Source organism: Aplidium turbinatum, chromosome 12, assembly GCF_918807975.1.
Source record: "Aplidium turbinatum chromosome 12, kaAplTurb1.1, whole genome shotgun sequence".
NCBI lineage: Eukaryota > Metazoa > Chordata > Ascidiacea > Aplousobranchia > Polyclinidae > Aplidium > Aplidium turbinatum.
Window position 1 is genome coordinate 3,592,257 of NC_137483.1, and position 24,651 is coordinate 3,616,907.

Here is a 24,651-nt window from a genome sequence, read left to right on the forward strand (position 1 = left end):
GATTATTGTGTGATTGTTCAGTAAGGCTTTAAGGCATTTCAAAAGCAGCATTTTCTTTTTAACCTACCCAGCTTGTTCTGCCGCCATTTTAAATTGTATTCATATTTTGCTCACTGGTGTTTGTATTGAAAATGTCTAAATTGCGACATAAAAAGTGAAAGTATAGGTCTACAAAAAATAACAACAAAATACTAAAGCAGGTTACATTTAATTTGTGATTTTCTTTTGATAAAAGTTTTTATTTTCATGCTTGTAATGCATACGTTTGCTCAAATGTGTATCAGTCAACAAGATTTTTTGATAATATGTACCCTGTACAGGTGAAGATTCTGAATAGCTGTTCAACTGTTAGAAATGTTTGGTGCTGGTATGACCGAGTCATAACTTCATCATTGGTCAGTTTTGTATTGTAACAAGTTTTGATGAATTGCGACAAATCTAAAAGAAGCGAAGATTTCCATGATGCATCCAAGTTCAAATTTTCGGCCTTCATTTCCTCTTGAAGGTGAGATAAGTTCAATCGCACTCAGACCATTGATACAATGCAATTTTTATTGTCATTTTTGTTTTTGTTTTGGCCTAATGCTTGCTTTTACAAAAGTTTTTCATTGCTTTGATAATATTTAAAACACATCAAACACTAAACCTTACCTCCGCTTGTCAACTTATAATTTTTTCTAAACTAGAATTGAATACTAAACTGTTTTTGATGCATTTTGAGAATAAATTTCAGGAAATAAATTGTGCTGGATTGAAATGTTAAAATGCAATGTTGTTATGCTTTCTTGGTCGAGTGTCAATTAACTGTTAGACCAATCAGTTTAATATGCACAAAAACATAAGTAATTAAGTAATTCAAATGTATTAAAAAATAAAAATCACAATACTAAAAAAAAAACTATGCATTAAAGTTGGAAGTTGCACAAAAACAGATTTGCTTTCACTAAAAATTCCAATTTCCAAATTCAAATGCAAAATTCCCTCCGACATATTCGGATAGAAATACCCATGTATACCAACAAGCACTGCTTGAGGAGTGCCAGATTTATTACAGTAACCTAATTTTTGTTGTTGCTATTGCTGGATCAACTGTGCAACATAGAATATTTTCAAAAATCGAATTAGACTGTTTACAATTTTTGTTTGCAATAATTTCTGTGTCATATCTTTGGAATAGAAAATGATTTGCTTGGTTTTTCCCCACTCAGCATTCTGCTAAGCAGCGAAGACTTTTTTTGGCAAAATATAAGTTCAGTTCTATAATTGAAATTATTTCAGTTTTCAGTTATAGTAACTTTCTGCTTTAGGCTAAATAAGGCCACAGGCTTCGGCCCTAAAAGAAGTTTCTTGTATTGTGTGTACTGAGGTATTGAGCAAAAGGTACTCTATAATGTCAGGCAGTAAACGCTTTTTTATTAGTTTGTCGTTATTTTATGTAAAATGTGACTTTGTTGGATAAAAAAAAATCATAATTTTTATGTCTGGTAACCTTGCATTTGAGTATTTAGCCATAAGGTTTAATTACTTATTATTATTTGTCTGATAAATATTTTGTCTTATTTTGTCTACTTCTTTGATATATTGCTTGAAACTAGTATGGTATCACAATCCTCTTTATTACAATTATATGTATTATTGCAATTCTACTATGGGATTGAAATACTCTTTTTCTTTGACGTCCGCCCAGAACTAGACACCATTATTTTGTTTTGATGACTTCTGAAGTATTAGATTGGCTACTTTCTTTTGTCATTATTGTCATGATTGATACAAGCATGGATTGTCTTTTGTGTGAGAAGTTGCCAAGTTTTCTTTTAGAACCATTGTTACTTTAGGAAGGGGTTATTTCATCATACGTATTTGCATCAACCTTTCATGCTCCGGACTTGGATGTGCAATGTACATGGGACACTTCCACTAGAAAAACTTTTCCACCACTTTATTTCTAGATTCCATGTTCTATTACAGATCCTATTTTCCCTTTGGAATAGGCTAATGTTGAAATCAAAAGGATTCTAGCTTTTATCGATGTTCATCGATAAACAATTGAGTTACATTACTCATGATTTTTTAGCCGAAATTAGTGTTTACCAATATTGCAAAATTTCGGAAAATTCATTCTTATTTCACTAAATTTAGAATAACATTATTGATCCATTAGACCAATAGACACTTTCGAAGTGTATTTTTGTGATGATCTAATGTTTTATAGTATCTATAAAAGCTATAACAATTTTAGATTTCTAAAGTTTTCCAGAATTCAAAACAAAAATCTAAATCTTTAATGAAAGTTGTACTACCAGTAAACAGAATAAATCTAAAAAGCAGCAGTTAATAGAAAAATACATACACAGTATAGGCCTATTAAAGATTTACAATTTAAAGTTACATGTAACTTCATCGAAAATGGAAGTTTGGCTGAAGTTACATCAGAGGTTATTTACATTATGAAAATGTTACACATTTTAAACTGCTGAACTACACTGCTTTGGTTACTCAGGGTGGCAACCTCACAGTCTTTTCCAGATCTGAAATATTTAAGTCAATTTTCCAAAACACCTGATGTATAAAACAAAAAATAAAATCTTCTACGCTAAATAACCAACGCAATCGTCATTAAAGTCGGTTGCAGTTACAGCATTTGATTTCCATAAGCCTTGTTGACTGTACACAACTACACATGTTAATCTTATTAACTCATATCGTCTGGTACACGTTACTTTTTGCTGGAATAAGCTTGTTTATGCAGTTTTTTTTTTAACTGATTGGACTAACTAAGGTTTTGTAGCCCATTTTATGTTTGGCGTTATTTCCATATTAAAATATAACATTTAAAACATTTATTTGTAAAAATTTGGAAAATGCTTAATTTTCTTAACTGGTGAACCCAAGTCTTCCATTTTAAAGCCACAGAATATTTATTCCAAAATGTGAAAAGTTATTGTTTCAGAACGTTTCAGTCTTGTGAGTGAAGCATTTACACTTACAACAAGCACCATGGTGTCACTCACTTTGTATTATTGAAAGTGCTCTGTAAGTTTGAGAAATATTTAAACTTTGAAGGGTTATTGTGAAAAGAAAAGATGAATACACTCCCTGCGTTCATATTTAATTATCTCTTTCAACGCCTCACAATGGTCTTGACAATGGAAGTAGCCACAGACAATACAAGCAATATTGGTGATAAGTTAAAAACAGTATTTCTGTTAACACATCTTTAAAAGTTGAATCTACATAGAACGGTTGATTTTTGAAAGCAAAGTTTTGACATGCATGGGAATATTGGAGACAAAGCGGAGTGAGTTTTGTAGAGTAAATAATAAGCATGTTTTAATCATTAAATATTGTGAAAATTTGTTCACACCACACTGGGAAAAAGTTCTGCAATCTATTGTAGTGATTTAAATTTCGAAATAATGTGTTTGCCCTTTCGTAAGCTTTTAGTGTTGAATTCATTTAAAAAAAAAAACAAGTTTGTTGAGTATTCGACATGAAACCATTTGATAATTTGTCAGAAGTACAAGTGCTCTATGCAACCGAAGTGCTCTATGCAACCATATTTCGAAAGATTGAAATATTTTGTTTCAATTTAAATTCTTTGTGAAAATATTTACCGTTTTGTTTGACTAAACCAAAGTCCATCTTTACAGCCTTCACTTGAGTATAAAATTGCAAAGGAACTAGATTGTACATTTCCTTAGTCACAATGTCATCGTTCTGACGAGAAAACTAAAAAGACACATGGATGAAACCTTTTTAATAATGATTCCAGCCTACTGCACATATGGCCAACGTGTGTAGCTGTTTTGTGATTTGTTGATCATAGAATATATTTTAATGTTTAAAAACTTGTAATTACAATAAATAAATTTTTGAACATTTGATGTAGCTAATCGGAGCTTATAAAAAATTAAGAAATAGTACTTTAAAAGAAAATATACTTATAAAAAATTAGGTTGTTATAATATTTTGAATAATGTTAGGTGGTAGTATGAAATCTGGTCATTTGACAGGTGGCGCAAACTGGGTGGTATTGTTTACATGAAAGTGGCAACTTAAAACGACATGATAGACAATATCATCAAGTATCACCTGTTTCAGGCGCGCGATCACCTAATTGTTGAAACGCAAAAGTAATCTTGTCTGATCTTTTACACTACTACAGTTTAAAACATCTATCTATTTCTTTGTAATGTGGTTGTTTTAGCATCTATTAAAGGTTTTTTAACAACAAAACGACGAAACTTCGGCTTTACCTGAGAAAATTGTTAAAGTTTTCAAAATATTTATTTGTGTTTTGACACGTTTTTGACAAAGCAAGATTTTCTAACTAACGTGTTTGGAATAATCCGATTAACACCTTCTTTGTGAAAGAACAGGTTATAAAAAATTCTAAGAAACGTGTCATGGAAAATAAAAGAAATGTTTCTCTATAGTAACTTTTCGCTGAATTAACAATGATGAAAATGTCTCTGATCCAAATAAAATTGTAAATGCTTTTTTTTTCGCTTTTGTTTATTTAAAATGTTTGTTTTAATAATGTATTGCTCCAGATTTTCTAGCCTAATTACACTTTCAACATGGAAAGTTTTGTATTGGAGAAGACTTTCAGAGTCAAGCGAACCAATTGATACCTTGAGTCAATGGGATAATTAGAAGTGGACCAGGGGAAAGTGTATCTGAACTGAATCGATGCCACATTTTTGTTGTAAATACTAAATTTTGAGTACAAACTGCCATAATCAAAACATGGTCAATCCTAATGTCCTTAAAATTATCAAGTTTTTTGCAAACTGAGATGAAGAACAGACCTTCTCAGCATGCGACTGTCGTAGGATGTAGACAACTGCTACATCTAATGAGTTACAATCGCACTGTGCAGTCATGGTATCGACCCCTATCAGTTATTATAGTCTGCTTCCTCGTTTATGAAAACAAACCATTATTTTCTGCAACAAAGCTAACGTTGCAAGAACGAATTTCACTAGGCAAATTAATCTTGCAGCTAAAAATCTTCACTGGAGTAGTTTAATACTTCCAGTTGTTTTTAGGTCAGGGCCGCGTCAACCAGCTCGGCGGAATGTTTATCAATGGCCGCCCACTCCCCAATCACATACGTCATAAGATTGTCGAAATGGCCGCTCATGGAGTGCGGCCTTGCGTCATTAGCAGACAACTGAGGGTTTCGCATGGGTGCGTTAGCAAAATTTTATGCAGGTAAACAAATTAATGTCTTACAGCTTCAAATGGTGTTATGCGAAGTTCGTGTAAATTCAAGCAATTTAGAAGCATTCTACTTGTACAAACTGTGTATAAAAATGACGTGATGCTAAAATGAAGTGCCACTATTTATTTCAATTTGTTTTTTAAAGTTTTGCTGATATTCTTTTGATTTATTGTTTTTTTAGCCTTTTGTGGCTGCCTCATTGCTGTCATTTTGTGAATTATACCGTTCATTCCTTGTTACCTCACAATTGGTATTATTTGTAATAATTGTATCGTTTCTTGACGTCATAGATACCAAGAAACGGGCTCCATAAAACCAGGAGCAATTGGAGGTAATAAGCCTAAAGTGGCCTCAGCCGAAGTTGATAGTAAAATTGAAGAATACAAGAAAGAAAATCCGGACATCTTCAGTTGGGAGATCCGAGAAAAACTTATCAAGGTAGTGAGGTTTAATTGAAATGATGATTTAACACAATAAAGTATTGCAGCTGATAGTAAGAATCTTTCTCTTTAGACTGAAAAAGCCTCTTTAAAGTTTTGCATTCTTGTAAAATGTTTGAACATGACGCAGGCTGGTCACTAAGGTTAACAGTTTTAATTTCCTGCGTATTGAAATATTGTTTTTTGTAAATTATTCCATTTATTGGGCATTGATTGCATTGAACATTGGTCTTGATTAATTTTTGAAAACCTCAGCATACTTCAATAAATATTCGTCAATGCACTTTTTCCTGTAGCCATTATTCTCTTGTACCACATGCGTAGTGTTAGTGTTTATCTGTGCATTCTATTAAACTGGCTATTTAACATTTACAAATCTGTGAGTTTTTATACTGTACATTGCACAAGAAGCGCTTTGACTGGATACTCCATACCTATATTTGACTTGTAATATTGAAAGGCAAATAAACAATCGAAGAGTCTACTTTTCAAAGTGTCTGTCACATTTTGCTCATTGGAGTTAGTGTTGGAAAAAGTGCTTTTGGCTGTCACATAAAATGTGGCAAAATTTCAACACGAAAAAAGTGCCATGTCCACTTCAGATTGTCACAGATTTCAGGACACACACAACTTTTCATTTGAAAAGTAACTCAGTCTTGTTTCAAATTTGGGCATCAAATTTGGAAATTTTGGGCTTAGGCACTTTTAAAATTACACCCTTCTCATTCTCCCCCCCCCCTTTTCTTTCTCTTTTTCTCTCTTTCATTCACTTCAACGTTCGAATAAACACCTCAATGCCAAACGAATTCTTGTCCAGTGTTATAGGACAAGTATACAGTAGGTCTACTTCTAAATACTGAAAAGTATCGGTGTTGATGAGGATTTTTATTTTTATTGGAAATTGTGACAACGTTCATCCGATGAATACAAAAGTAAAATCAAAAACGAACAAGCTGTTTTATTGCTTTATTGACGTTTTGCGCACTATGACAGTGCGCATCCTCAAGTCGAAATATTCATCATGAACCACCCAGGAAAATGCTTAATATGCAAAGTTTTGTAACAACCTAAGCCATCACAGCAAATGTTATTACGTTCAGGAAGGGATATGTGATCGGAGCAATGTACCATCCGTCAGTTCCATCAGTCGGACACTAAGAGCCAAAGGATGTGACGTAGATAGTGAAGTGGAACAATCGGAACAAGGTAGGTGTCATCCATTGTGACGTCATCTGTCGGCTTTCAGGTGGTCCACAGGTCCCCGAATAGAACTTGAGATCTCTTTTCATTATTTATCGCTCTTTTATTCATCAAAGACGCAGACAGAGCAACATATTCCAGTGTTGTCCAGATAAATTCAATAATTAAATATGTCAGTAGGCTATTGTACCACGGTAGTACATCAGTTTAGCGTCTCTGACAAGGAGACTTAAAACGACAGGAGGCTACGGTCTACAAGTCAGTTGCCACCCTGCAGAAATGTTAATAAATAAGTGAATTGACCTGATGCTATCATTTAAACGTTTGTCTTTCGCTGCTTTAGAAATGAGTTTGACAAGAGGCCGATGCAACAAAACCTTAAAATATGATTTGTTTGGGGGTGTACTAAATAAAAAAGAATATACGTAGCTACCACAACTCTCAGAAAAAAAATAACTCGTTCTTTTTACATTGATTCAACGTCTGAAGTCTGCAATATAACGTGTGCAATGCAAAAACAACTGATTTTGGTCTATCTCCAAAAGCGGAGTCCAAAAAAGATTGCCACAGATTAGGGTGTGGAAATAGTAGACTATTTACAAGTAAATAACGAAACATTTTTTGATTTGAATAGGAAAATGTTTTTCCGCTTGTTCACATATCTGCCGGCAAAACACTAAGCCGGTATTGTTTTGTCACAACGACCACATGAACATATTTTTCATGTCACAGTTGGACAATAACAACTTGTATTAAATGACCTTTAATCCATCGCTTTCAGCAATACCAGTCCATTTGTGAGGATTCAAGAGAAATAATTGTCAAGTGGAAAACATTCGCGACATATTTCTGTTTATTTGTTTATTTCATAGTGACCATCGAAGAAAACCTTCGATTCAGAATCTTATTTGACCCTGACCAGTGTATAGTTGCGGGCATTGTCGCACTCAATACTTTCACAATGGATCCTTCAACCGTAGACGTCGCTATAATAGCATGTGAACTGGAAGCCAAGCGCTAGGCCTCGTCTTGGACGGCAAACAAAATTGCCATATTGGCGGTTTTAACGCCAAGCTTCGGAAATTTGAGCGCTTTTTTAATGCATTTGGCAGTTATTTTGACTTTGGTATTTTGATTTATTTTTAGTGTTCTTTTTTAAATTGTTTTCAGCATTGCAAATAGTTTAAAAACATATGTTTTATCAATGCGCAGTAGCCTATTTGCAAAACACCAGTTTGATAAGGCAACTTTTCAAACTTCGCTTCTTCATGCCGCTTCCCGAATCTTCATGATCCTTTTCATAATATTGCATTTTGGGCTGATTTTGTCAACAGCATGAATCCTCCGATACACTAACTAACGTGTTGCGGCTGTGCCATATTTTAACCTGAAAATCTATTGAAAAACACCAAATTTCTAAAATCTGGCAGTAAAACTGCCAGTATCGCATTCCTGTTTGATGCCAAGATGAGGCTTAGCGTTTATAAATTAAAAGTATTTTGACCCAATTTTTTTTCAACTTAACAGAAAAAAGAAAAATGTGATACAATTTCTCATGGGCGATATTTTGTCTCTTAAGTGTCGCTTTTGTCCGACATTATTAACCAGCAAGCACCTATTGTGTGACATAATACTCCCCGCTGTTTGGCCCGCTATCCTTCTCGCGCTAATGAATAGAGTTGCCAAAACAAAACTGCAAGTTGTGAGTGTTTGGTCAAAGCAACTGTCGAAAGATGTTTTTGAAAAATATTTTAACCATAATATTTCCAGTGAAACAATTTGGATTTTCTTCTCAGTAGAATTGAATTTGCCAAAATCTTTTTTATTGCTGTTCATATGTGATTGATTTGTAATCTTCGTCAGATATGAAAAAAAAACATATTAACAACGTAATGCGCAGATATTGTGAACTGGAAATTGCTTGTTACATTTCGGATACACATTGTCGACGTGAGGTCTCACGTGGAAGTCAAAGGTCATACAAAGTATTTGGAGACCTGTGGAGCGAGACACTAGGCTACTTCCAAATACTCAACTACCGTAAAACGAACCGACAATGGCTGTTGACTGCGAACTCCACTATTTCCAACATGAAGTGATTACTTCGCAGACAACAAATCAACCGTTTTTTATATTGATTTAACGTCTGCAAATGTTGAATCAATGTACAAAACGGTTGATTTACTGTCTGGGTTGGCACTTCTTCACACTTTTCTCTGTCGTTGTGTGTTCCAAATTCCAAACTGTCTGTCATTAGTATCTGACCAGTGATGGCGCTGGATGAAATTATTTTTATTTTTAATATTTGAAACCAAACTGGGTTTCTTTTTGTAATATTCTGAAATAAGTTTGTTTCTAATAGCTTTTTGGGCTATTCTAAAGAAACTTCAAGCAAAATTTCAAAATGTATGGTAACCTTTTCAGACAGCCACTTTATCCGGTGCAACGGTCCAGGAGCAACCGCAGTCCATGAGTTACCAGGGTTGCCAAATATAATTATTTTTTTTTATGAAAATAATTGAAATTCTTATTGCTCAAAAGGTTACATTGACAATTTTAAGCATTGATTAATTTTAAATGAAAAGGTATGCATTAGCTTGAAAGCAACTACTCAATTCAACTAAGTTGTAAAAATTTTGTTTTTATATCGCTTTCGGAAGCGCCGGGCAGCTTTAGTCATTTGTGGTCTGACGTCACTTCTAGACTGCCATGCTGCAGCAGCACGGTAACTTTTAGACCGCAGTAATTCCTGGACCGTTTCACCGGTCCAGATCTTTACCAAATCGGGGACGGATCTGACCAGATCTTTACCAGTTCTTGGCCAGATAAAGTGGCTGTCTGGGTTGATTCTGGCCATACCTAAATACGGTATATGAAACACTTTTATTATCATAAGCTTATCAGCATTACTCCTGATTTTCATAGATCAGTTCTAAATGTTGGTATTCCATCAACTTGGATAGTTGTACAGAAAAATAATCGTTCATGACCGAAGAGTTTCTTAAAATTGCCTAATTAACAAGTTTCACTTGTTGGGTGTACCAAAAAAAGTTTTTGACCGCTAATCTATAAATTCTTGTTGAATTAGCTTCAGCGCAAATATCGATTTTAATATAAATACCTTTAAACCCAAGTAAATATCAATAAGACCATAAAGTTAGATCATGCTATGCATAAGGGTAAGCATTTACTATTTCTTTATTTTTGTTTATTAGACATTATCAAGCTGAAACATATTTTTCAATCTAAGTCTAGATAAATGTAACGTTTTTGTTGTTTTTAACTCGTAAAGATATTTAAGAAAATTTAAGCTCTTAAGACATTTCTTTTCTAATTTTGCTTCAGAAATAAATGCTTTTCCAAATATTTATGTAGGCTATGTGTAACTTTATTCAAATTATGATCTACTGTTGGTTATTTTTCAAGCAATGTCATCTCCATACCTACACCTTCTATCTTCAGAACATAAAAATCCCCAAAAACTTTTTTTTGAATGCAAGCAATGTATATTTTCTGTGATTACAACTGTGTCGTTATGTCAATAGCAACACCTTAGCCGCACGAAAAAAGCAAACTCAGCCTTCTTAATTGCATGGATATTTATTATGTCGTATCCAGGTTGAATATTTAGTTAAAGTGGACGGAAAGACAAGGAAGCCAATCTTCGTGTCCACCTTCAGGCGTGCCTTTAAGTGTCTTACCAAAGAAGCAGCTACATGCTCTTGAGCGGTGTCGAACCAGCGCCCTTTCGATTGCCGTTCCAGCGCTTTCACCACTCGACTATGCCGCCGGCAATTAAAAAAAAAACAGTATGCTGCTTGAAGCACTCGTAGATTGTAGAGAGCAAGTAGAAATTTAGATCTAGTGGATTTAGATTTCACTTTGCAAATTCAAACTTAGTTTCATAGTTTATTACTTCAGAACTGCATTTGTTCATAACTATGTGTGAAAGACGCTTTGGACTTATATTCGAAAAGATTTTCTATCCATAGCACAGTAACGTCACAAAGCTAAGCAATGGCATTTGTGATTATTTTCTACATCACAAGTTAACAAAGTTCAGTTGGTTATACAAAAAGAGTAGTTTCGTTTGACTTCCAACTTTTGGTATTATAAAAACAGAAAAGCAGTTTGATGCAAAGTTCAAAAGAACTTTATTCTGTTTCTTAGCCGTTATAAAAATAAACAGATTCTACTTCAAATGTGTAATTTTTGGTTTGGAAGTGTATTTACTGCTTTTCTTGCCGTAAGATTTTAAATCTAAGATGTCTTTCATAATACGATTAACTAATGTTGATTTTTGTGAAGGAACGTGTATTCTCCCTTCTATAAGTAAAAAGAAACCAACATGGCTCATATTTATTCGTTTTTTCTCTTGCATTTTACTGCAAGTTACAAATTTGGTTATGAGCGATGCCACTCACTACTGTATAATAGCGAAACATTTGCTTAAAATAACATTCTTTGGCGAAGTGTTACTAACTTAAATAATCAATTATTTTTCTCTTGAGTAGGCTTAATAGTCTTCTTTACATCTCTACATTCACATTTTGAATGCATAAGTGATAAACGTCTTATTTGTATCAAGACAACGGTACACATTTTAATAAAGTGAAAAGTACCCTCTTGTGCATTAGATTTATCTCTAAGAACGCACATCGCTTGTTACGTCATAGAAAAAATGTGTCATCTTTCTGTCTTAACCACAAACTAAGTTTTGTTGCATTGATTCAACGTGGTTTTGATAGCTGGCATAGTAATATCACGTTTTGACCATTACCTCGAATAAAGGGACGCTCAATTTGTAGTGAAGTATTCCGTAAGCCCACCTTGATTGGGTGATGTTGTTCACCAGAAAGTGAATTATTGTACTAAAATAGTAAAAATATCTGTATTACTTTTCCAACTGGCTTGTGCTTGGAAATGCAGATTAGCACACCCACATTTGGCCATTGATGGTACAAATGCTATACAGTTGTATCGGCTAACTAGACCTTTTTTAGAGGATTTTCATTTCTGATGGGAAACCATTAGCCACCGCTTATACAATTGATTTGTCTCTTCCAAATCAAAGCGTTATTTTGGTCATCCATGCCAGTCATTGTCAATGTCATGTGCCTTGCTTGCCATTTGCTGAAATGGCGCAATCGAGAGTTTCTCTGACGCTCATCAAACCGATGCCTTGCTACTCATGACATGCGCAATCCGTTTCGACATTTTCAGTAATTGGAGAAGTCTCATTGTCAGCCCCTGAGAAGACCAGGTAACAAAAGTTGACAGCTTTCTTAGATCTATTTGCTCTAAGGAATGGAAATTGTTTGTTTGTTTTTATAAACCACAATATTTCATGTTTGTAATGCGTTTTACCACGTGGAATCAAGAAAAGAAGGAAAGGTTTAGGAACGTAAATAATATTAGGTAATTAGCGGAAAAAGGAACATATGGAAAGAGTAAAAAACGGCTAAAAATTCATCGCCAATTTTACGCTGATGTTTCGCCCCTTATGCTTTCTGGTTTTTAAATCCACATTCGCTACAGTGAGTTTGCTGGATTTTCTGCTAATATCAAACACTACTTGTGCAACTAAACTACTACATAAATATTACATCGTTTCAACATCATTAAAAAGTAACTTGTCAACAGTTGGGATTGTAACTGACTCTGTGAACTAAACAGAGTTGTTCAGTTGTGGCTATATTTTGACGTATCTACTGACAGGTGGCATACGCTACAAACATGCTCTTGAAAGAAGCAGCAGCTCACTAGAAGCAAATCTCTAGTTTTGCATCATTGTATTTTAATCACTTTAAAAGTAATTGACGTTTTAATAACCTGTTTGTTTGATTTGAAAAAAGAAAACATTTTAAAGCATTGAAGTGGTTTTCAGCATCATTTTCCATTCTTGAGCTTCCAGCAATCTGCGGCTATTTTCCTTCTTGCTCTGTCATCGCTACGTAACAGAAGCGTTTGAAAACACAATTCTTCTGGAGAATAAGCAATGATTTTGGAATGTAATGACAATGATTTTATTTTTTCATTATCACACTCGTCAATTTGATATTGTTTGATTAAATTTGGTCACTGTGGATTGTTAAAAGGTGGCTGTCAACTGGTTCTTGTTACTGTTTCGCTATTTGCATGTACGTTTAACTGAAGATTGCTTGCAGATGATTTTGGTCAAATAGAAATGCATTGATCGCTTGAGCCAGTAATTAATGTTGCTTGGAAATATTGTTTTAAATAACAAAAGAGCGGAAATACACTTTCACACACTCTCTAAAGCTATCCAGGTGTTCTTGTTCATTCTTTCGCCTTCGGGCGCGGTCGCCATTTTGTTTCTTCAGGTGCACCAAAACGCGGCCTGGATCGAAGGAACGTTAATTTTACATGTTTCTGACACTAATTAGACTTTACAGGGCAATTACTACCAGTTCATTATTTTTCTTTATCGTCCTATCTCAATATATCAAATTCTGCTTCGGATAATTGCAATCGTTGTTAAAAATGACGTCAATTTCATTAAAGGGCCGCACCGTTAGAGTGCTTCACATGAAATAAATAAACATGGAATCAACGCAAAATACAAACAAGAATAAGCGTAGTATGTTGTGGCATCAACAAACAAGTCTGAAACTCTCTTGAGCAACTTATTTTCAATTTCATGTTTTTTGTCGGAGTTTGTTCTTGTTTTAGACTGACTGGGCTTCATACTTCTTTTTGTTTGGTCTTGTTTGCATTTTATATTGTTTCTATGTTTAATTTATTTTATATAAAGCACTCTAAAGCTGCGACAGTTTACATTAAGGCAAATGAGAATGTACGTTAATTCTTACAATGATTTTGATTATCTGAAACAGAACTTGATATATTGAGAAGTGTTACGTCATAAAGTAGCTGTATACACATATATTATTACCCGTACAATGTATAGATTTTATGTTTTTGTGATGTGTAAGTTATTAGCCAAGTTAGAAAAGAAACACAACAAGAGCTAAATGGAGAACCAAAAGAACCAGATGCGCTGTTCGAAAACTCGGTGGGGTGTCTTGTCAAACACAAAAGCATCAAATAAAACATTCAGCCCACAACAACTGTGGGGTGGCTGAGCAGGCTCAGGGTAATTGTGAAAGTCGCAAATAAAGTAACTATAATCCGTTAAAATGTTCGTTTAATGGATTAAGCAGGCTAATGTAGTAGAGGTGGAAATGTGCCTCACACTGAGTTAGGTCTTGTTGTTGTGGATTATGCAAAGTACCATAGTAACAGGGCCGGGCACATGTATGTTCTACTATGGTGGTTTACGCTTAACAGAATAACTAAACGAATTGACAGCTGTCGTTGTTGTAGTCACGAAGTGATTATGATGACATTATTGTTAGCGTGCTTTCATTGTACATTCATTGGCTACAACTATCTATGCGCTTTTTTGTGTGGGCAGAAAAAGCTGCCACTTGCAATGATGCATGGCCTTCTAATCACCTGGTTGCATCATATTATGTAACGACGAACAGCTGTGTGGTTGTTTTGCTGCTTTGCGTGCTTCTTCATGCCGCTTCTGGACCTTTATAAAGAAAGACGCGCTTTTGTGTGGTTCGTTCATACAAAAAAATGCAAAGTGAAGGTTCAATGAAATCCTATACTTCTTGAGGCATCAAGTCAAACTTTCTGGTCTCAAGTGTTCAAGGTTTATGTAAGCTAATTTTGTGACTCTTTTTTGATTTTTTTTTCTTTTTGAATCGTTTTTTAGAAAGCTGGGAGTTTGGGATTTGAAGTGGTAACTTTAAAAAATAGTTTTATCAAAAGTTACTTATTTCTTAGATGTTGCAACTTGGCTTCGTTAGTTTTCCTTTGAGAGCCGAGAATGTGTTTTTGACATGCACCCAGATCAGAAACGCCTGGTTTTGTGCCATATTTGTATTGATGGTTGAACACCATCTCAAGAAGATCAGAAAAACTTTTCAGATTTGTGCAATTCGAAAAGCTGAGTTTTTTGTGGCAAGATTTTTGCCTTTGCGTCACAGTTTTCCCAATTCATAAATTAATGATGAAGCTGGTTCTTGGTGCTTATAAGCATTATAAGAGCACGGCCGTTTATTACAACATAATTTGTGATTGTCGTTGCAATTGTCCCAAGAGAACTGGATTATGTCGTCATCTTGCTTGTGATTGAAGTCCGGCCTACGACCTTAATCCAATGATCTAGCAAAGCAGTGCAATCCAAACACAAGTAAAAGCGAACGTTTTTTTCAGAATTAAAATTTTACGAAAAACATACGCAGCTTTCTGTGGCTTTTTCTAACAAATCCCAAAAAGTCGTGAGAATCGGAGAACCGATCCGCTAACAATCTGAAGGCGTTTATTTGCTGCAGATTGACAGACAATCCCTGGAAAAGTGAAATGGCCCTGTAAAGGGGAATGGGGCCAAAAGTGTATTTATTTGCCATCTTCATTTTAGGGATGATTTTAAAGAGAGCAAAATTAGTCATTTTTACGTTGATTCAACATCTGCAGACGTTGAATCAATATAAAAATGAAGGATTTTACTGTCTGGGTCTCGGGCTACATCAAAACGAAACCGAAAAAAAGTCAGTCTTTGGTCAAAAACTTACAGTTTAAAATTATTACAAAGTGAGCTATGACAGCTATTACGTTAAAGGTCACAACTCGAAACAATTATGTTTTAATTGGCTATAATTGGTCTAATGCTTGACTTTAACGCTGACGTCATGAAACATTATGACTTAGGTAAGAGATCGACGTCACCAGGAGATGACGCGAACGAACCAGATGGCGGATCAGATAGCGACCTAGAACCGGATCTTCCGTTAAAGCGGAAACAACGGAGAAGTAGGACAACCTTCAGTGCGGAACAGTTGGATGAGCTGGAGCGATGCTTTGAAAGGACACACTATCCAGATATATATACAAGAGAAGAACTTGCGCAAAGGACGCGACTTACAGAAGCCAGAGTACAGGTGACTCATACCAATTGTAGTCACCTTGTTACGTAACAATTCATCTTCGACATTTAATCATTAAACAATCACCTGATTTTAGAATGCGATCAGGCGCTTATTTTTTTAGCAGGTTCACATTAGAAATGAAGACAATGTTTCGATTTTCCAATAACAACAAAAGCATTAAAACACATTGAACTCCTCCGTATGGAAGGAAATTAAAACTTTTAGAAAAATATTGGTCAAGTACCACATTTGTGTGATGATTAGCTGTTTACAATTTGGATAAGAGAGGTTACTTTAGCTGTCTTACGATTAGTTTTCTAGTGACGAATTGTTATATAAACAAACCACGTGCAACCAATGTCATCAAAACAATTGCACGACTGGACCTGCAATAAACAACCACACAGTCTTCTTACTGCAGCATAACTTGACAACATTTTGAAACTTGGGTTTGGACCAGTATTTCCACAACATGGGAACTGTACCGGTTACAACATGCGATACTAACACGTCCATGAATGCAGAAAGGTGACAAAATCTTTTAAGGAAACGTGGATAAACAGTTTGTCTTGGTGTAAGGGACATGGCCATAGCTAACAAGACCCTAGAAGTTGTTTCATCTTCAAAATCGGTATACTCAAACAGCAGCAGATTCAAGTCTTGTAGTACAATGCTTGAAGAGCAACTTTAAAAAAAAGATAAGGTTATTGTGTTATGAACATCATACAATTTGGAAATTTAGTGTATCGAAAATAATTCCCTTTGTTTTTTTTTCGTTTTTTATGCAATTCATGTTTAGAATCTTGATCTTACAGTGCCTGAGTTATTTCATAAACGCTCCAATGGGCTAAGTATTTGGAAGATGGGAAGTGGATTTACTGATCAATTGTTACAATGCTAAACGTCACTGTGCTATCATAGCAAGTGGTTAATGTCAAAGTCTAACAGTGTCACTCATGGCTCTGTCTTATGCAGCTAGCAAATCAGCCTTTTTTTAATTGATTCAACATCTGCAGACGTCTAATCAATGTAAAAAAAATTAGTTCGCAATTTGGGTTATTAAGTTAATGTTACCTTGCTCTTTCCAGACAACAAATCAACTATTTTTCACATTTCTACTGACGTTGAATCAATGTAAATGCGGTTGATTTGCTGTTTCGGTTATTTCTTAGTTGTACATCCTTAGGTATAATTAAAAGTTAATTTCTTAATCAGTGTCCAATAATCTGCTTATCGCTTTCATCGCGGTATACGCGACTATGCGCGACCAAACAGTTGGCAACCTTCTTAAAACCTTGTTTGTTTATTGTTACGATAACACGAGATCCGTTAGGAAAAAAACTCTTCAAAGACGATAGAACAGCGACTAACTTTATTGTCAACAATGATGAGAAGACTTGCCCGCGATTTTAGGCCACAGAAAACGTTTCACCGCAATTTTAGTTAATGGGCAACGCCTTGGTGGTCTGCACTAACCGCGTAAAAACTTTGAAGAATTTCTCAAAAATATCCTATTTTTGAAATTACAACTTTTGTTAAAGTTGAATAGGGCTACTATTTTGACGTCACAGACTAAGGCGCAACACGATTTGAGCAAATTATTTCGGTTTCTGGTAATTAGAGACTTTTGAGATCAAATGACATAAGAAATAATTACGTCAAGCAAATGTTTAAAAACAAACATTACAATGCTCATATAGTATTTGCGCGTGTGCTATATTTTTAATTACGTGGCAGAATGCGAAATTTCTTCAACTATGTTTTGTACTCATATAACAATTATGTTTTATTTTTTCCAATTGCGATAAAATACGGTGTACTGCGATCACAGGTGCAGCACACGGCGTGGAATGCGTTTGCAGTTTAAACTGACATTGAACATGACATTTACTGAGAAAGTGTTTATGAAATTATGATGATCACAAAACCCGAAGTTTCTAAACAAGTGAAAACAGTTTTGCTTCATCAGCATAAAATACTTAGAGACATTTGAAATGATTTTCGATTAATATTTACTGTGGGCCGACTTCACAAGAAGTTAACTGTGGAAACAAAGCAAGCAAGATTATTTAAAAGCAAAACAAAACATACAAGAATACTTTTCAGCCCAACCGATGGAACTCAGAAATAATAACACACGAAGATTGGATGGGTCAAAACTCACCTGATTTACAAATTTACTTGCTTGCAATTCTCTTTACCGGACTTCCTTTGGTGGAAGCTTTATCATGTTTTAGATACGGCTCAGATAATACTGCTCTTGCAATAATGCTGATAAGGCGAAACAAGCGATTTAGTTGTGTAATGCTGTTGACATAAACTGGCTAAAGGCTTCATATGATTTACTTCTTCTTCGTAAAGGTAGTTAGTTTATCTGCAAGATACCAATGCTGCAAAACAAAATATATGTCGTGACGGTAACATTGGGTATTTTTTTTTCCTTTGGGACGAAAGCAGAGGTGCACGGAGTCAGGTTTTTTGGATTCTTGTTCCAATCAAGCTCCAAATACTTTGGGAATATTGACTCCAAACTCAAATACAACTCCAAATGCATAACACAAACCACAATCCCGATGTTTTATAGCCTTTTCTACGTACGGGAGTTAACACTTGTACTTTTCTTATCTCCTATCATGAAAAGGAAAGCATATTTTCAAATGAAAAACTTACTGCTTGGAAAATAATACCATGGAAATACACAAAAATAACAACTTCGTTAAGTGCAGCGTAAATATTTGCATGTTAAAAGAATCAACTGGCAAAAAAATCAGATTCCAGCTCCGATTCGGCTCCTATTTTTGCCAAGCGTTTCAGACTCCGGCTCGACTTCGACTCCGGCCGAAAACCGAGACTCTAGCTCCAAAATACTTTAAAACTCCGGCTCATGTTCATTTCTGGATTCGAAAGTTACTTTTAGTTTCTCCCAATGTTTCAATGGATAAATATCGAGATTTGCGAACAAAAAATGTGGAAAAATTAACCGACAATGATTCGAATCTCTGAGTATGAGCTAAATTATATAATTTGACAACAGATTCTATTCAGAGCTCACTATTAAATGCAATAATTTATAAACAATTTATCTACAAGCAAAAAGTTCGTCTGTCAATCTCCGTTTTTTGAACATGAAACACTGCAATAATGGAGCTTCAAAAAAATCTGCCTCAATCTTGATAACGATTACCTCAAGTAATCGACGTGGAAGAGGCCGAGATTTTCGTTGAAAAGGAAATAATGCTAGTAGGCCGGACTTTGTATCTTCAATAAGTATCCTATTCACTGCCGTGAAGATAAGAGTGAGAAATAACCATGATTTTTGTACGATTATTTTTTACCTTTAGAATGCCGTTTCACTACAATAAAAAGTGCAATCTGGTAGCCTGAGACTTCAAAATGTGAATATTAATAATAACAAATACCCGTATTCGCGATTCTTGTGCTGATAAAGTATTCAAGCAGGGAGAAAAAGTATATTTTAAATTAATATTTAACATTTCTCCCCAAATATTATTTTCTATTCCCTCGTTGCGTACAATTTGTCTTGAAGACATTTGTCAATCAAAATTGCTACATTTTAAAATTCCTTTGATGACATCAACGACTTCTTACTCAACAGTTGCGAAAGACCGGACAAAATATGACGACTTACTGCTTTTGTCTCTTGATAAAATTAAACGTTTATTTCTTCATAATCCATTACGCTTTATGCCGCAAACGTTAAGTGACAATCAGTACTTTTTTAACATCCTCTATGATAATAATCGTTGACTCATTACATATCTTAGGAAGCCGCTATCGGAAAGAAAACAAAAAGCACTTATTGTTTCAAGTTATTACGAATTAAAACTTTGATTTAACCTCAGAATGTATCATTTGATTGGGAAAATTGGAAAATCAAGCTTATTGTGGCTATTCAATGTTTTTTAACGTATTAATTACGTAACATAAGTCATTTTACTTTGTTGAAATCATTTAAACTAAACAAACGCGATTTGGTCTACAAATATTATAGTAGATTTGATCTCCAACGCTAAAGAGTGGCGTCGATTTAAAGATAAACGTGTTTCTGTCTATCCATCGGCACTTTTCATCAGTGAAAAATTCTTTTGAATTCTTGTTTCTTGGTCAATAATTTCAAAAATACCAAACTAAATCTAAAGGGTAATCTAAGGCCAGCAACTTGAGAAACTGACCTTTTTACAGTGGCTTCTAGTTGCTGCTGCTCTAGAGTATTGTATATTTAGCGACTGCATCTTTTTTAATTTTGCATCATAGTTATTAGTTGCCACGTGACCACATTATTACCTAAACCATTGTTCTTTGTAATAAAAAACACAGTCGGTACCGTTACAAAAATCTTTCGTGTGTCCTGACCTGGAATTGAACCTAGCCTTAACTGAACCCGAGGTGGAGACACTAACCAGTAATTACGCATGCATGTGGATGCTGTTATTCCAGCATTTTGGGAAAGGAAAAGCCAGCAATTAAAAGTTACCTTGCTTCTGGTCAAAGACTTTTGGTTTGAAACATACAACCGAACTGATTATTATTAAAACGCTTTCCCATCCAATGTGCTACATATGGAGCACAATGGGAACGGTACCGAAAGAAAGACTGGCCAGAAACAAAACCCATCTTCGTTTTCTATCAGTTTTTGTCAATGATTTTATTTTTTTAAAGGTTTGGTTTAGCAATCGAAGAGCTCGATGGCGCAAACAAATGTCGGCCCAGCAGTTCCATGGAATTCCACCTCATCCCCACCACCTAACGCCGCACTTAGGGTATCCCCACACTATGCCAGGTGCAGTAGGAATGGGCACAGCTGCTCACAATTACGTTCATCCAACTCAGTCGATGCATGATTTCCCGTACTCCACTTCAACGCAAGGTGAGCTATTTTATAACTTAGAAGCTGAATTGTTCTTTCAAAGTAAACAGCGTACTAATGTAAGAAAAGATTAGCCCTCCATCTTTGTAATGTGATTGCAAAGCTTGCCTTGTCTTCCCAAACACTGTAAACAATTAAGCTTCTTTCTTTATTGTTTTGGGGCTCCAGGGTTATAGTAGGGCTTCCCTTGTTGAGGAAACTTCTGTTTTTTCATGATTAAAGTTTAATAAAATAATTTTTAAAGAGCAAAGATGGATTATAAAATAGGTTTAAAAATTTTTTGAAACTTTAAAAAAACACGTAAATAGAAACTCAAACTTTTTATGACTATGCTATTTTCAGAAGCCAGTAGTTCAATCCACCGCCCCCACCCTGCAGTCCTTTCCTCCCCAGTACATCATCCCTCCCAATCAATGCGCTACGATGGAGGTGAGATCAATCATAGCGCCGCTGCTGCGTATGGGCTCATGGAAGCTTCCGCCGCAGCAGCTGCCGCTGCGGCCCGCTACAGCCAATATTCATCCACGGCGCAGTTTGGAGACTCGTACCCGCTTCATCCTTACCACCACTCGACATCGCCTCCTGGTGGTGCTTCGGTAAGTAATTGCTAATCACAAATAGCAACGTTTTTGTTGTTTGATTAGCCTGAACCATGGCCACCTGGAGATGTGGCCTGATTTGTCACATTTTGCAGATTTTGATTACAGCTACTGCTAGTGCTTGACTGAAATTTTTTGAGATGTTTTTACTTTTTGCGGTTTCCTAATGACAAAAAACTTTTTTGTTGCCTTGGGAAAGCAGTAGCAAATGAGAAAAAGTAAGTTGAAAAACGCAAAATCAGACTGTTATTAAAAATTAACAGTCTGACTAAAATCTACGAAATCAAATTTTCTTTGTTTTTCAGCATGTGAGGATGTTAAAACCAATTGTGTCATCTGGGGAAAAGAATAAAGAAAGCGTAAAAATCTAACTTTTAGAAAAAATTATTTAAACGTTCGCCCAAAGTTAGAAAAACTTGGAAATTTCTGCAAAATGTGACAAATCAGGCCATATCTTTAGGTGGCCATGCCTGAACTAAACAAAAAAGCAAATGCATATGTCGGCTGTATAGCTGAGTAGTGAAAGCCCTGGTACGCATCCGAAAAAGCGCAGGTTCGACACCCTAGCGAGCAAGCGGCTGTTCCTTCCTCAGGACCTTATGGACATGCCTGAAGGTGGACACGAAGATTGGCTTCCACAGCTTCTGTCAACGTTATCTTGATTTTCGACTACTGGCCCGGACACGACAAAAACGACGCGAACAAATCCCATGTAGCCAGATGGTTACATGATCTCCTTATATCCATAGATGGTCACCATTCTTCAACAAAAGTTGCTCTGCAGTATTGAGACATAATGGTATCTAGTCCCCTATTTATGTTGTGTCCGCCATAAAACACCATGTTTGCATTTTTTTCGAACACAAAGAACTCGACTTTCACTGGCGTCATCGATGAGAAAGATGACTTCTGGCTTCGTGTTAAGTTGTTATTGCTGCACTTGCTTTGATTTACAAGTATACTCCTTAGTCCTTACATTGATTTGCTTTACTTTTTTGCGGCAATAATTTTTTAACTTTAAAATCTTCTTTTTGGCATGCGCTAACTAACAACGTTATTGATATTGCGAATTGAATTTTAACGTAATGAATAATGTGGTAAGATTAAATTGTTTAAAACAAAAGTGATAAATAGAAATTCGCATATTTAGCATATATGAGCTATATTGCCACTTATTTATTGTCAAGAAGCGAAACTGTTGCACAAAAATTGCTTCATCCAGAACAAAACATTATGAATTCCAAGTTGTTCATTCTTTATTAACATCTTTGCCCTGAGATTATAAAAAGATACATCTTCGACCTTTAAGTACAAGACGGACTTTGGGCGAAGTAGCAGCAGTTCGCTTACTAATGATGTTTCGTTTTTGCAGCTGATAGGCTTCCATCCCAACACAGGCAACAACAACCACTCCTCTTCTAGCACGAATCCAACTGATCTTTCTTTAGGAAGAGGAAGAGCTCATCCTGCTTCTCCTGCGGCTGTTGCATCATCATCTGATGGACCAAATCAACGGTCGCATCTTCAAAGTCACTACAACTTTACGAATTCATCTCGAAACCAGGGAGCAAGCTCATGCCAACAAACTCCTGATCAAAATCCGGTATCTTCTCCTGCATCCAATGGAGAACAAAACATCACCCCGGGTAAAGATCTAAAATTGTATTGTTCTTGATAAGTTTTTTTGAAGTGTGCAAGCGTAAAAAAGGCACGTTTGCAGAAAAGGTAGACGGCCCCTGCTTTAATACATAAGTGGATTTTAGTGACTAACAGTGTAAATTTTTGTCTTTTCAAAGATTACTCGCATTGATTAAAGATTTAGAATAAGTGAACGGAAAGGCAAGGAACCCAACGTTTGTGTCCACCTTTAGGTATGCCTTTAAGTGTCATGTCAAACACACAGCCGCATGCTTTAGAGCGGTGTCCAACCAGCTCCCTTCTGGTGGTTTACCAGAGTTCTCACCTCTCGGATATGCAGCCAACAAGTTCAACTTGAAGGAAACAATCGTTTCATGAATTCGTGCATATGCAACAAAATATCAATTTTAAATCAGTTTGAGTGGTTTTGTGCGTTATTTTGCCTGAAACTTTCAGTCGTCGTTTCTGCAAGTCGTCGTTCAAGCAATATTGTATGATATCCATTGAAACATGTTTCTTTTTATTTTTAGTCTAGCAAATCGTCTAATCTTGAATAGACGATACGACTTTGTACTAACTTACATAGAGTTTCACATTACATTTTATTGATGATGTTTACACTAAAACTAATTTAACCAACTTTAATCTTTAACCCGTTTTGTATATTATTTTATGTCCTTAATTTCAAATTTAAATCTTTCCTCCAAGGAGTCGATGGTGGGTCACGAGGATACAGTGGAGGATCCCAATTGAACCTTGGATTATCTAGCGATGGTGTGAGCCAACCAACATCCAGACTCCAATCCTCTTCTGATGTCGCAGCAAGATCATTTGCTCAAAGATCATCGACGTATGGCGTCACACCCAGCTTCACGTCATCCGACACCCTGATGACGTCATCCGCCCCGTCACATCCTTACGCGTCGTGCCAGTACTCGCCATATGGACAGATGAGTGAGTGAGTCTTGCTTTGTCTTTAACCACAGTCTTTCAATTGATTGATTGACAGAAAGAACTTTTTCTCGTACACGCAAAAATTGCAAAAAATCACCTCAGGCAAAACTACACGCTTCGAAGCAAATATCTCCAAGCAACTGTAAGTTGTCTTCTCCAAGCGATAACAAATGGGATGCATTGTTTCATGGCTCAATGCTTTTTTATCTTTTTGTTGTATCTATGCTTAAGCCCGGTAGTTGAAGATTTAGACTAAGTGGACGAAAGTCAAGGAAGTCAATCTTCATGTCCACCTTCTGATGTCCACATTTAAGTGTTAAGTGCCTTGGCAAAGACACAGCCACATGGTCTTGAGCGGTGTCGAACTAGAACCCTTTCGAACGTCGTCGTAGAACTGTCACCACTCGGCTTTGCAGCAAGCTTTCTAATCCTATTCGCCACCTGCTCACCAACTTGGAGTAAATTTACTTTAGGTTAAAAACTTGTGGTGTAGACGCAGTCGAGTCTTTGCTTTATTGAAGCAGGCACCGCCAGTGACATTAAGAAGTCAAATATTTTAAATCTTTTAACCTGATTTATTGTTAATTTCACATTTTGTTTCAGCCCCTGGAAACTTTGGGAACGAAAGAATCGCTTCGTTGAGAATGAAATCAAGGGAACATAGCGCCACCTTGCAGCTGATCGGTGGGGCTGCCAGCGTACAACACGCCTACTGATGTCTCCTCCTAGTGGTGAGATCGAC

The 24,651-nt window shown here is 35.7% G+C and overlaps 1 protein-coding gene across 1 annotated transcript; it reads left to right on the plus strand.

Annotated features, from left to right (window-relative positions):
• Window positions 1–459: 459 nt before the first annotated feature.
• On the plus strand, window positions 460–24,625 carry LOC145781307 (paired box protein Pax-3-like). The gene is made up of 10 exons (XM_082593084.1): window positions 460–505; window positions 5,052–5,217; window positions 5,518–5,665; window positions 6,768–6,873; window positions 15,613–15,842; window positions 20,511–20,718; window positions 21,061–21,314; window positions 22,690–22,963; window positions 23,664–23,909; window positions 24,513–24,625. Exons 1-10 carry the CDS (start codon window positions 460–462, stop codon window positions 24,623–24,625), a joined length of 1,791 nt encoding a protein of 596 aa, XP_082449210.1.
• Window positions 24,626–24,651: the final 26 nt, after the last annotated feature.